At 38.2% G+C, this 12247-nt stretch overlaps 1 protein-coding gene across 1 annotated transcript in view; it reads left to right on the top strand.

Annotated features, from left to right (window-relative positions):
* Positions 1 to 11103, top strand: part of UTRN (utrophin) — a 105716-nt gene extending 94613 nt beyond the window's left edge. Inside the window, exons 44-49 of the mRNA XM_010156065.1 lie at positions 1153 to 1302; positions 2491 to 2575; positions 4331 to 4536; positions 5728 to 5845; positions 9314 to 9519; positions 10945 to 11103. Coding sequence (XP_010154367.1) covers positions 1153 to 1302; positions 2491 to 2575; positions 4331 to 4536; positions 5728 to 5845; positions 9314 to 9519; positions 10945 to 11103 — 924 coding nt within the window. The remainder of the gene's footprint in view (positions 1 to 1152; positions 1303 to 2490; positions 2576 to 4330; positions 4537 to 5727; positions 5846 to 9313; positions 9520 to 10944) is intronic.
* Positions 11104 to 12247: the final 1144 nt, after the last annotated feature.

Raw genomic sequence — 12247 nt, forward strand, 5'->3', positions numbered from 1 at the left:
TCTGGACTCGCTCCAACTGGTCAATATCCTTCTGATGTTGAGGGTTCCACAGCTGGATGCAGTACTCAGGTGGGGTCTCACAAGAGCAGAGTAGAGAGGAAAACCAGCTCCTGCAACCTGCTGTGGGGTGACTAAACAAGACAAACAACTTACCTTGTTTAGTCAAATAAAGAACAATGAGAAGGGATATGATGATGAGAATAAGAAAATGTAGGGAAGATGAGCTATTATTAAAAGCTGCTATTAGGGAAGTGGGAATAACAGATGTTAACTGGTCAGTCAGTAGTAAATACCATCTGTGAATGAGGAGGAGATTTCTAAATAGAGCTTCTAGAGCAGCCTCCAAGTGAAAATAATATGATGTGTTTAAAAAAAAGTGATTATTTTAGGGTAGATGCCTGCAAATTTAGGAGAGACACTATTTGCTATAGTGCTTATTGTAGCAGGGTTCAGTGATCTTCCAGGCCTGTGTTCTGTCACTTCACTATGACACCTCGGTAAGTCAGAGATTTGTATAGATACTGTGGTGGATAAATGTGATGTGTACTTGCCATTGCAAATTTTTTTTATTGCAGTGCTTTAAAGACAAAATTCGTGATTCCTACTCCACAGTGCTGGTGGTATATGGGCAAGTGATAGCACAGTTCATTGAAAATCAGTGAGAATCCTAGCATTTAGTTTTTAAATGCCTTCAGAGTACATTTCTTTAAGAATAAAGTACCTTGTAGTGTTCTACTATGTACTTGTATAATACATGTAAGGAGTGGGCCCTTAGTTTTTAATTCTTTCTAATATGAGAGCAGGCAACGATTTTGAGTGATGGTGCCTTTTGGATACACATGGTACATCCAGAGGTGATCAAACAGAAGCATCATGTGAGATGAGAATTAGTGTGCATGATATGAAGCTGTGTAGGTACCTTAGATATTTGCAGTTCTGTGGAGTTTTTCCAGTTAGCAATAAATGCTGATATTTGAATAAATGTCTTAATAATTTTTAAATAGAGCATAGGAACCAAAATAGAAGCTTTTCTGTTATATATTTCCTGGGAAATTCCTAAATACTGAAGTTAAAGGAAAACTTCCTCTCTGCTCCCTTTATTTAAGCAAGTTTACGTTTTGCTTTTGTCTAAAACTCTTCCATCCCTTTTAGGTCTTAAGTGGAGAGATGGAAGTCCAGAGAGACAAACTGGAATGGCTGAACAGAACTGAACCTGAAGTGCTCTTGGATAAAAATGTTCACCTTCAGGAAAAAGACAAACTTTCTAATTTCCTGCAGTCCCTCAATGTGAGGTGGAATAAGGTGTGGATTTCTTCATCGTTGGGTACCTGAAGCCAAAAATATAGTGATGTGCTCAGAATGGTTGTTTTCCTTTCCATGTGTCTGTGACATGTACATAAAGTGCCTGGGAAGCCATGCAGGCATGTTCAGGAAATATGCCCCAATCCATGTCTACATGGAAACACTGGTGGACATTTTTCTATCAGAATGAGTTAGTTTAGGTTAGATTTTTTGTTGATTTCTTTTTTTTTTAAATTGGATTTCTTTTAAACAGCTGGATCAAAGGTATTTCACTTATTTGAGGCAAACAGTAATGTGTTAATTTGAAATCGAGTCACAATAAATCTTTGCAGTAGAGTAAAATTGGATGTTTGCAGCGGTTAAGAGGAAAACAAACGAAGCTGTGGTAAAACTTAGAAAACCTTACCAAGTTTGTCTGGGATTCTTATTGAGTTTATATGCTGTATATTAGAAACTCTAGTGTTCAGCGTCATTGGAAAGTATGAGAGAAGAAAAGAACTCAGTGGTTGGAGTATAACCAGATTTTTTTCAAGCAGAGCCTGGAGATTCAAGTGAAAAAGGAATAGAATTATTTGGGATTATATTATGGATCAGGGTGGTAATGATTTACTGAGGAAAGGGGCTTTTGATAGTTGAGGAAAAGAAAAAAAACACCTATTTTCACCTATTCAGCCATGAAAATAGGAATTTTTTTCCTCCTTTCTATATTACATTTCCATCACTGCATCTTAAAAACTTTTAAAAAGCTAAGTAGGCAAATTTGTCTTCACTACAATAGAGTTAGTGGTAACACTTTTTTTTCTTTTTACATTAACTCCCTATTTCTTTACTCCCCTGTCACTGATGACCACAAATCATGCGTCGTCTTTCCTTCAAAGCGTATTCAAATAATGAGTCATAGCGTTGATGCTTGGGCAGTTAAACCATGTAAACAACCTGTTTACAACAGTTCATTTATTTCTCTCCAAGATTTAGGTAAGACACTGGAATGCATTGAAATAACACTGAGTACCTTTAGGCATTTTTATTGTTTTTAAGTGATACCTTGAAAAAATTCATTGAAATGTATGTGAGGTGTGCCACTGTAGGAAGCACATTGTAGAATATTTTGTCTTTAATAAGTGTTTACTTTTTTGCTGTTCTTATAGGTTGTCTTAACTGTTTTTATTCTTCTCTGCTGACCTGTAGGTGTTCAGGGAAGTGCCTGACAGAGTGAGAGAACTGGAGGCATTTCTTGGGCAGTCTCATCTTGTTACGCAGACAAAATCTTCTGGTGAGTGATCAGTCCTTCTGCTGTGCTCAATTGTATTGAGTTTAATCCTGTTTGCAGTCAAAAATAATCCAAAAAGGAAAACCTTCCCTATGAATTTAGACAAGTGGGAATAAGAAATGTTGGCTGTTGCTGTATCTGAAACTACATTCGTGTTACTGTGGGAGAGAGAGGGAACCTTTACATAGATTCATAGAGTGGTAGGGGTTGGAAGAGACCTCCAGAGATCATCTAGTTCAACCCCTTTCCAGGGCAGGATCACCTAGAGCAGATCACACAGGAACAAGTTCAGGTGACTTTTGAAAGTCTCCAGGGAAGGAGACTCCACCACACCTCTGGGCAGCCCGTTCAGTGCTCTGTCACCCTCACAGGGAAGAAGTATCTGCAGTTCAGGATTAGAGGAGTCCTTTGGGACTCTGCTAGCAGTTTTGAAATGAAGGAATGTTTTAGTAAAGCTTAGGACTCCTCAGCAGGAGCCAGTGTACTAGGTACAGAATAAACCCCAAAATATAAATGTGTTTGTGGCAACCTGATTTCCTGTGGATTTGTGCCTTGTGGTCATGTGTATTAGTAATTAAGATCCATGAGAAGATTTCCTTGCAGCTAATTATTTGTAAAGTATCCCCTACATGCAGATTCTCTGCAGTCCTATAAATAAAAGCTATTCTGCACCTTTGAGCTCAGCAGGGACGCATATATGTCTTGCTCATCTGCTAGATACTTATCTTCTTGAATCTTGTAAGGGAAGCTGTCTAAATACGATACATTCTTGTATCAGACACTGGCACTGGCTGTCTTTTCAAGTTGTTGGAGGCAGGTCATCAGATACAGAGTGTAAACAAGATGCCCAAGTCTCCTTTTCAGAGAACTGGGTGAAGAAGACAGGCCGTGCCTGAAAGAATTTGCAGCTTGAACTTCAATAAGTTAACTCTGCATCCGGAAAAAAAATTCAAAGGATGAAACCCAACTTTTGTTTAAGCCTTTCAAAACCTTGATTCAGCTTGTTTTCTTTTCATACCGGTTGCGTGTAAAGTTAAGTTTCTGTATTTCATTGCCTGAGGCCAAGTGTGTAATGTTCATGGTCCAGCTTGATTTAGCTTAGTGTTTTCTTGGAACCAGAACACAACCAAACACAGCTTCTGGAGCAAATCTTACCATTCAGCTCATTCCTCACTTCTCTGCAGTGTCACATTAAAAAGATAGGAAAAGGATGGGGCTGAATTAGCAGGCAGCTGTCCCTCCTTAGGACAGTTGTGTATTGCCAAGTCCATGAGGCATCTATTGCAGTAGCTTGACTTGTGCTTCAGTGAGTTCTGAGCCAAGTGTGGGGAAAGTCTTTCTGCCACATAATACAAAAGCAAGGAATACAATTTTAGACATTTATCTTAAAAAAAAAAAAAATGTGTGTTTTGTATGATTATTAAGGGTCAATTCCCTTCCGTGTCAAAGTGTTTAGCTTCACTTCGTTAGATTTGAAGTAATTTTTCCAGTTTTATTCTTGTTTGTTTTGTATTTAGGTTGAACCGTTTGGGTGAGTCTTTGACATGCAATGAAATAATTAATAGCCTTTTCTTTTTAAAAAAGGCAAATTGTCTGATTACTTAGTTTCTGTAGGTTAAAATGCCTCAAATAAAGATTTTGGTGTGCTTTCTCTGTAGATGCTGTTGCAAAATTAAAAAAAAAAAACCCTATAGTTTCCAAAATTGCACATGTGGTCATGACTTTTTTCTTTAACAAAAACCCCAAACTCTGTTTCAGATGTCCAAAAGGTGGTGCTAGTATCTTCTTCATTGGAAATTCCTGTTCAGAGTCAGCAGGCTTTGGAACTTTCTGCGCCTGCTGATCTGGATAAAACTACAACTGAGCTGGCTGAGTGGTTGGTATTGATTGACCAGATGCTCAAGTCAAACATAGTCACCGTGGGAAATACTGAAGAGATCAATAGGACTATTGCACGAATGAAAGTATGTGTTTTTGTGAAGGCTAGTGGATTGGAAAACTGGATCACACTTTAATAGTTTAATAGATGGCACATTCAATAAAGAAAATACGTGTGTGTAAAAAAAAAAAAAAAAGAAAAAACTGACTGCAGTAAATGCGTAACTTGAAAATTACACTTAAAATCCTGCTATTACACTCCTCTCCCCTCTACTATTTCCTTTTAATTCCTATGTCCATGTGTGAGCTATGTGTGAGCTAGGCACTGCTATTTTTCTGTTTTAAACAAGGCATGTAGAGGATACTTCTTGAAAATGATATGTTTTTGGGAATGTATGGAAGCTTATGCTGAAGACTTTGGAGTGGCTTCCTATTTGCTTGGAGGGTCACCTTTATGATCCACTCTCTAGTGGATTCTAGTGAGTTTTGTTCTATTGTAGTTAGTCTAAACTGATTTCCAGAGACATGTTAAAATAATTAAAAGTTGTAACATAAACACTTATGAGGTAAAGGTTTGTTTCTGTTGATAGCTCATGCTATGCTGAGCCATGACTGAGGGCCGTATTTGTGAGATGTATGCTACCATTAAGGTTCATTCTATGTGACTAGATATCAATTAACATGAGTAACTGTAGAGTAAATGCTGCAGGCTAAACAAGTGCAAACTGCTTCTGCGGGTGTCTAACTAATCTGGAATTTGAAAGAATAATGTGATCTACAGTAACTTTAGAAATACTTTATTTTTACTGTATAATACTTGTCATATTGGCTTCTGGTACACTGCCATAGTGAAATAACTACCTTTTTTTATACAACATTGCTCTTCTTTGTTCTTTTCCTTCTCCATATCTCTTTTCCTCTCTCCCTCCCCCCTCCCCCCCTATATTTTATATATATATATAAATGATCAGAGCTTGGTAAGGGGTAAATAAGTTATGGGACAGAGAAAAATAGATATTGGAAAATATTGCACAATGACTGGTAACTGTGGTTTGTACAGATTAACCTTCAGCTATGGGTTTTCTGTAACTGTAATTCAGAATCTTTTTACTTTTTAAAACAGTGCTATAATACTGTGACAATTCAAGAGTTACAGTAATAATGGGAACAGCCATCTACTTGTGGTGACACATACTTGTTTTCTCTACAATTATTACAGATGATGTTAACTAAATTACGCTTTTTGGACTTAAAAATAATATCCTAATTCTCAACAGATAACAAAGGCAGATTTGGATCAGCGGCACCCTCAGCTTGATTCTGTTTTTACGTTGGCTCAGAATTTGAAAAATAAAACTTCCAGTTCAGACATTAGGACAGTGATCACAGAAAAATGTAAGTTTCTCCATTTTGTTTTTGCAAATAGAATGTTTCCATGGCAGTTTAAAAAAAAAAAAAAAAAGTTAAGTCTTTGTATCTCTTTTTACACTCTTGATTTTGAGCCTAACTGAAGTTGCCTTCCCTGATCAAACTGAAAACCTAGCAGTTAAGTGGCTTTCACTCTAACAGTCTAATGAAGATTCCTGGAACAAGAATTGTGACTTGTTTTCTTGACTGGCCATTTTTTTCAAGTACAAAGGTAGATGTTTTTGCTGGGATTTCAAAATACCTTTTGTAGAATTTAAGCTACTTGACAGCCACAGACCCAGGGATGAGGATTTTTTTATTTATTGATAAAAGGAACTAATCATGTGTGTGGTTGTTTTGTGGTTTGTTTTTTTTTTTTTTTTTAAATCCTTGATGCACTGAACAGTTATTGAAAAACGTGAATGTGTCGACTTAGGACACTAACTTTGTGTTGTTCTTTTGAACCTCTTGACTGAGAGTTAGTAGAGCTTTTAAGTCACTGATATGTACTTGAAAATTGAGTTTCCAGTTTAATGGTGTCTTCTCCACTTTGAAAATTTCTTTTACTTGTACTTAAGGAAAGAAAACATGCAACTGACACAATTGGAAACTAAGGGGCTGTGTGTTCTTTGCCAGTTGCTAAGATTAATGCAGCAGAAAATAGCACAGAAGTAAAAATGGGAAGATATATTTTCATATGCAAATGGAAATGCAAATGTAGTTTTTCTTTACTGCATCTACATGAATTTCTTTACTGTCCATAAGACTTGCTGGAGATAAAAGCAGGATCAGACAGAAAGCCCACAGAAATGTTAAAGGATCTGGTGAGATAGTATCTGCTGCCTAAGAGTCACAGGAGCTATGGATTGGTAGGGGATAAAATCCAAAGAAGCTTAAAGCAACTTGTAGGGCCTGAGTTTTGCAGCCACTCAGAACTAGGGGTCAGGTGGAAACTTCTGGGAGGATAGTAACCATGTAATCCATGGGAGTCAGTCAACAAGGGAAGATCTGGTCAGTCACAAAACATTCTTGATCGTTCAAAAAAGGTGAACAAGGAATAAAACTGTATGTTGGTAAGTTGAGTTCCTCTGTAGGTATGCCTATCCAGTGTGGGAACAGAGAGGCTGGATATCCTGCCACAGATGAAGCTTCCTGTAGGTATACTAGAGGCACATGAAGACTATTTTACCTTTCATGAAACGTGAAAAAACTGAAGGTTTTGTTGCTACTGACATTTGTAAAGAAATGTTTGCTCTTTGAAGAAAAGTGAAGCTCAGGACTGCTTTAAGCACTGCATTTAAACACTGAGGGGAATACACTGATGTCCTACAAACTCCTGTAAGCCTACTGTATGTGGTTAGATTAAGCCTAATTACTCAAATAGCTGGGACCACAGAGGTGGTGAAAAGCTTCCTTCTCTGGAACTTCCCTCCCAGTTACTGCACAGACATCAGGAATTAAAAACACAGTCTCATCAGGAGTTCTTTCCCATCTTTCTGCCTTTGATACCGGACTGGTGCCCCTGACAACCTTTTCTAGGAACCTACCTATTGAACCCACTGAATGCTAAGGCTACCAAGAATTTCACTGCTTTCTGTCCTGTTTTAGTGGAGACTGAAGAATGGGGAAATACATCAACAGTGCAGAGAGTAGCGTTAACTTGACCATTAGTAGGGAAATATATATCAAGAAATATTCTTTCTATAATAATAATAATGGTGGTAGAATGTAAACATCAAATATCTACCCATTTCAACCAAGTTGCTATTGTCGGCCGTTGTTTCTCAGGGTTATTTTTTCCTTCTGGCTTTGTGGGGAGAGCCGAAACACAGAAGAGGTTTTTCTCTGCAATTCATTAGCCAGCACACAGGGTTTTAGCCTTTTTTCACTCCTGCTGGTTTTGCTTTTGCTGCTTTGGTGAAACCACTGATTTCTCCCAGCAGCTGTTGGTTTCCTTTGAACATACTCTTTATCCAATATAGTAACTTTTTTTAAAAAATAAAACCCCATATTATTATTTATTGTTGGGGTACTGAAGCTTTCTGCTAAGTTCTCATTCAGCATGACCCATGTAATGCCTTAAAATTAATCCAAAAGTTGCCTGTGGGTTGAAATAGATGAATCTCTATTGCAGAGATTACTGGGTTTGTTCACCAGTAATAGACTTACTCTGACAAATGGGCTTCGCTGCCATGGTCTTTGAGAGCTTTGTGAAACTAAACGGAATGTTGCTGAATCTATTAAAGTTGAGATCTTCCCAAGCAGATCAAGCATAATGGCTCCGTATGCTTGTAATAGGTTTAAAAAAAATAAAACCACAAAGGGTAACATTCACTTAAGTGGTTTTTATCTTAAGCACAACCTTTGGCATTTTCACTTTATGGAAGATTGAAGTGACCTAAGTATCAAGTGTCTCAGTTTAGTAATAAAATTGTGTACTTACTGTTACATACTGCCAACCTATTGCTGCTCAGAGGACAGATGTACTCAAGAAATCCAGTTTAGAATTTTTTTTTTTTTTTTTGCTAATTTACATTCACTTTTTCACTCTTTGGTTCTAGCAATGTCGTGTGTTCCTAATAACTGTCATGACAGGTAATAGGGAAACCTGTTTCCACCTCTCTAGACTATCAAGTAATATGCTTTTTTATGGTCTGTAAGTATTAAAAAGTTATGATACTACTCATTTCTCTCCGAGGGCAGACTTACAGCTTTCCCTGGCATACTATTTTTTTGTCCTAGGCTCTTGTCATGTTGTCTTTTTCACCCTTTCTTTATGAAAGGTTAAAGCCTGTTTATCAATTGTCTAATGTAACTCTGTTTATTGAGAAGAAGAATGGGATACTTGAAGGAAATGGGGTGTGATCAATAACTTCTCTGTTGTGCTGTGTAATTTATATGAGCCTGTAGAAACCTGCCGTGGAAAAAAAGTGCCAAAATGGGTTCTTACTGGAGTGTTTCTACCTTGGCAAAAAATTGGAGTACAGGTGCCACTACACACAGGGGTCTGGAAAGCTTAGTTCACTTTGTATAAGCTATCTAGGTTTAAGCAGTATTTATTTATTTGTTTGTACTGGTTTAAGTTACACTGCACAAAGATGACCCGATGGTGTAACCATGACCCTAAAATTGTACTCCTTGAAGCCCTGCTGCTGGCCTGTCTCTGCAGTGCAGCTGCTGCAGATTTGCCTCCCACCTGTGTGTACTTAAAAAGTAAAATATTCCAGAAATAACAGTTGTTAACCTGTATGCTGATTTGCTTCAACAAGAGGTAGCCAAACAGCTGCATTTTTGATTTGCTCCTGTGACTGTGCAAACTACACAAGGAGCTAAAATACTGAATATGGAAACTACTGTATTTGAGAATGGTTGCCTCTTGTCCTGAGAATTAAGTGATAATTATGGCTGCTTGTTTGTTTGCCTCAGGTTTTTCATACTCTGTATTGTCCTCCACAGTGGAGAAGGTGAAGAACCAGTGGGACAACACTCAGCATGGCGTGGAGTTGCGGCAGCAGCAGCTGAAGTACATGCTGACGGACAGCATGCAGTGGAATGAGCAGAGGCAAGAAATGGAGCACCTCATGGAGCAGTGTGAGATCCGTCTGCGTATGCTCCTGCAGGCCCCAAAGGAGTTGCTTACCAAACAGATTTCAGACAACAAAGTAAGACCATCTACGCTTTCCTCGCCACCACCTCTCTAGAATCCTGAGTCTATCTAATGCTACTGGATTCAACTGATGTGCGAATATACAATTTAGTTGTAGGACTGATTTGGCAATTCTGTCTCTTTTTGGGCATATGTTCTAAATTGTCTATTTTTTCAGTATGTTGGACTTCCTGAGAATCGCTTTCCGGGAGGGAAGCAGGTGGCACGTGTCTTTTTGTAAATGTAATTGAAATGACTATAGGGTAGTGTCAAATAAATGATATTATGCAAAATGTTTGAATCTCAGGCCACTAAAAGGTTAATCATACAGCCACAGAATGTAGCACGTACTACTTCATAGAAACCTATTAACAGTAGTTTAATAAATCCAGGAATTGACCAAGTTATTTAAAATTATCCTGCATTTCACTTCTGATGGGTGCTAGGCGTATCCAACACTTCTCCCCCCCGCCCCACTCCTATGCAATCTTGTCTGCTTTTCATATCACAGCAAACCTGCTGTGATAAATCAATAAGTCTGATGTCCTTTGTCCTGGTGGCTGTCAGAAAAAGTGCAGGCTGTAGGTGGCATAGGATGAGAACTAAAGAGACAAATCAGTGAGGAGGAGCTCTTATCAGTGCAGCTTTTAGAAGAGGGGTATAATAGAGTTTAAAAAAGTGTGGGGGTATATATATATATATATTCGTCAAGGGACAAGGCTGCAGCTGGGTATGGAAAGAAAAAGGGAGTATGATGGTGAGAATTCCTCACTGATCCATAGCTATTTCTGTAAACAGTAAAATTGCATGCTTTTCATTGTCTGTTTGTGAGCAGGGGATTGGAAATAGACCATTAGGTCTGCTTTGCTTTCTTAAGTGAAAGCAAGCCTGTGCCCAAACATACAGAGATTGTAAGAGACAACTGGACATCTATATGTGTATTATTTCAGTTAGAAATGATACCGAGTTCAGGATCCTGTAAGGTCAAGGCACCTTATGAATATCCTGCCACAATAAGCAAATGCATCTAATGTATCTTCTTCATTTAAAACCAAAAAAACCCCACTAAACAATGAAATAAAATTCTCATTCTGTCCACTTAATTTATGCCACTTTTAGCTGCTGCTTATATCACTATTATAATAATTTAAATTTATTCGTGCTACCAAAATTATGGAAGAGGATTTTTCTAGCCTTTGGAAGTTCTGTCAAATGTTACTTTTCCTCACCTATTTGTGTTTTCATTGGTTCGCTGTCAGGACACTTAGTATCTGTAGATTTTAAGATTTTTCTTCTAGATGAAAAATAGGCACATTCTCTGTGTTTTGTTGTGTTTTTTTAAAGCAAAAAAGAGAGTTGTATAGTATGATTAAATGCATAATATGAAATAAGGTGTGATTTTTATTTCACTCTTATGTCTTATTCTGGAATTGCTTTTTAGCTGCTAGTACAGGATTTGCATAGAGGTGACATCACGGTAGCTGCGTTCAATGATCTCTCTAATAAACTTCTTCGAGAGTATCGTGACGATGACACAAGGAGGGTGAAGGAAACTACTGACCAGATGAACACTTGTTGGATTAATCTGAACCAAAGGTAATTGCAAGGTTTCACTCTATATGTAGCTTTTTGTGTCTTAAACTTGTATCCTGTGTACATGTGTGCATTGCAATCTCTTCTCTGTCTGTTTTACAGCAGCATTTAGAGCTACTGTGGATGATTAGTTGATTACAGTGAAGCTGTTTTGAGTTTTGATGATGGGAATTCCCAGTTCACCATAGAAGGCTTCTGTATGACTTCCCCTTTTTGTGGTGGTTTTTTTAAGAGGGAAAAAAAAAAGTACTTTTCTCATGTTTGGTCTCGGGTTTGCCTGTGGCTGTTATTCTCTAGGTGTCTTTGAACAGTTCCTCTCCTCTTCCTTGATGCTGGTATGCTTTATGTATTTGTAGTTTGTTGCTTACTTTCCATAAGGCTGTGAGTATTCAGCTTGGTCTTCCAATGCATTAATTCATTATGGCCTTTTCACCTAGTGGAAACTTACCCTGAATAGGGCTGTACTTTGGGTTCCTAAGTGCAATGCTTCTAGCACTCTGATCTAGAAAGTACTTGAACTGTAGGAACTGAGAGTTACTTGAAGCTTACTTCTTTCTCTTCATACTCCATTAAGACATATATTTAATTGGCAATTGAAGTTGCCAAGCTACTGTCCATCATATTTGAGAAGTTGTGGCAGTTTGGTGAAGTTCCCACTGCCTGGAAAAGGGGAACATAACCCCTATTTTTAAAAAGGGAAAAAAAGGAAGACCCAAGGAACTACAGGCCAATCGGTCTCACCTCTGTGCCTGTCAAGATCATGGAATAGATCCTCCTGGAAATCATACTAAGGCATATAAAAAATAAGGAGGTGGTCTCTGACAGCCAACATGGCTTTACTAAGGGCAAATCATGAGTGACAAATTTGGTGGCCTTTACGACAAGATTAGAGCGTTGATGGATAAGGGAAGGGCAACTGACGCAAGTCTGCCTGGACTTGTGCAAAGCATTTGACACTGTCCCACACAACGTTCTTGTCTCTAAATATGGAGAGACATGAATTTGATGGGTGGACCACTTGGTGGGTAAGGAATTGGCTGGATGGTTGCAGTCAAGGCTCAGTGTCCAAGTGGAGGCAGTGAAAAGTGGCTTTCATCAGGCTTTGATGTTGTGACCAGCGCTGTTCAACATCACTGTCAGTGACATGGATG

Source organism: Eurypyga helias, unplaced genomic scaffold, assembly GCF_000690775.1.
Source record: "Eurypyga helias isolate BGI_N326 unplaced genomic scaffold, ASM69077v1 scaffold1917, whole genome shotgun sequence".
Lineage (NCBI taxonomy): Eukaryota > Metazoa > Chordata > Aves > Eurypygiformes > Eurypygidae > Eurypyga > Eurypyga helias.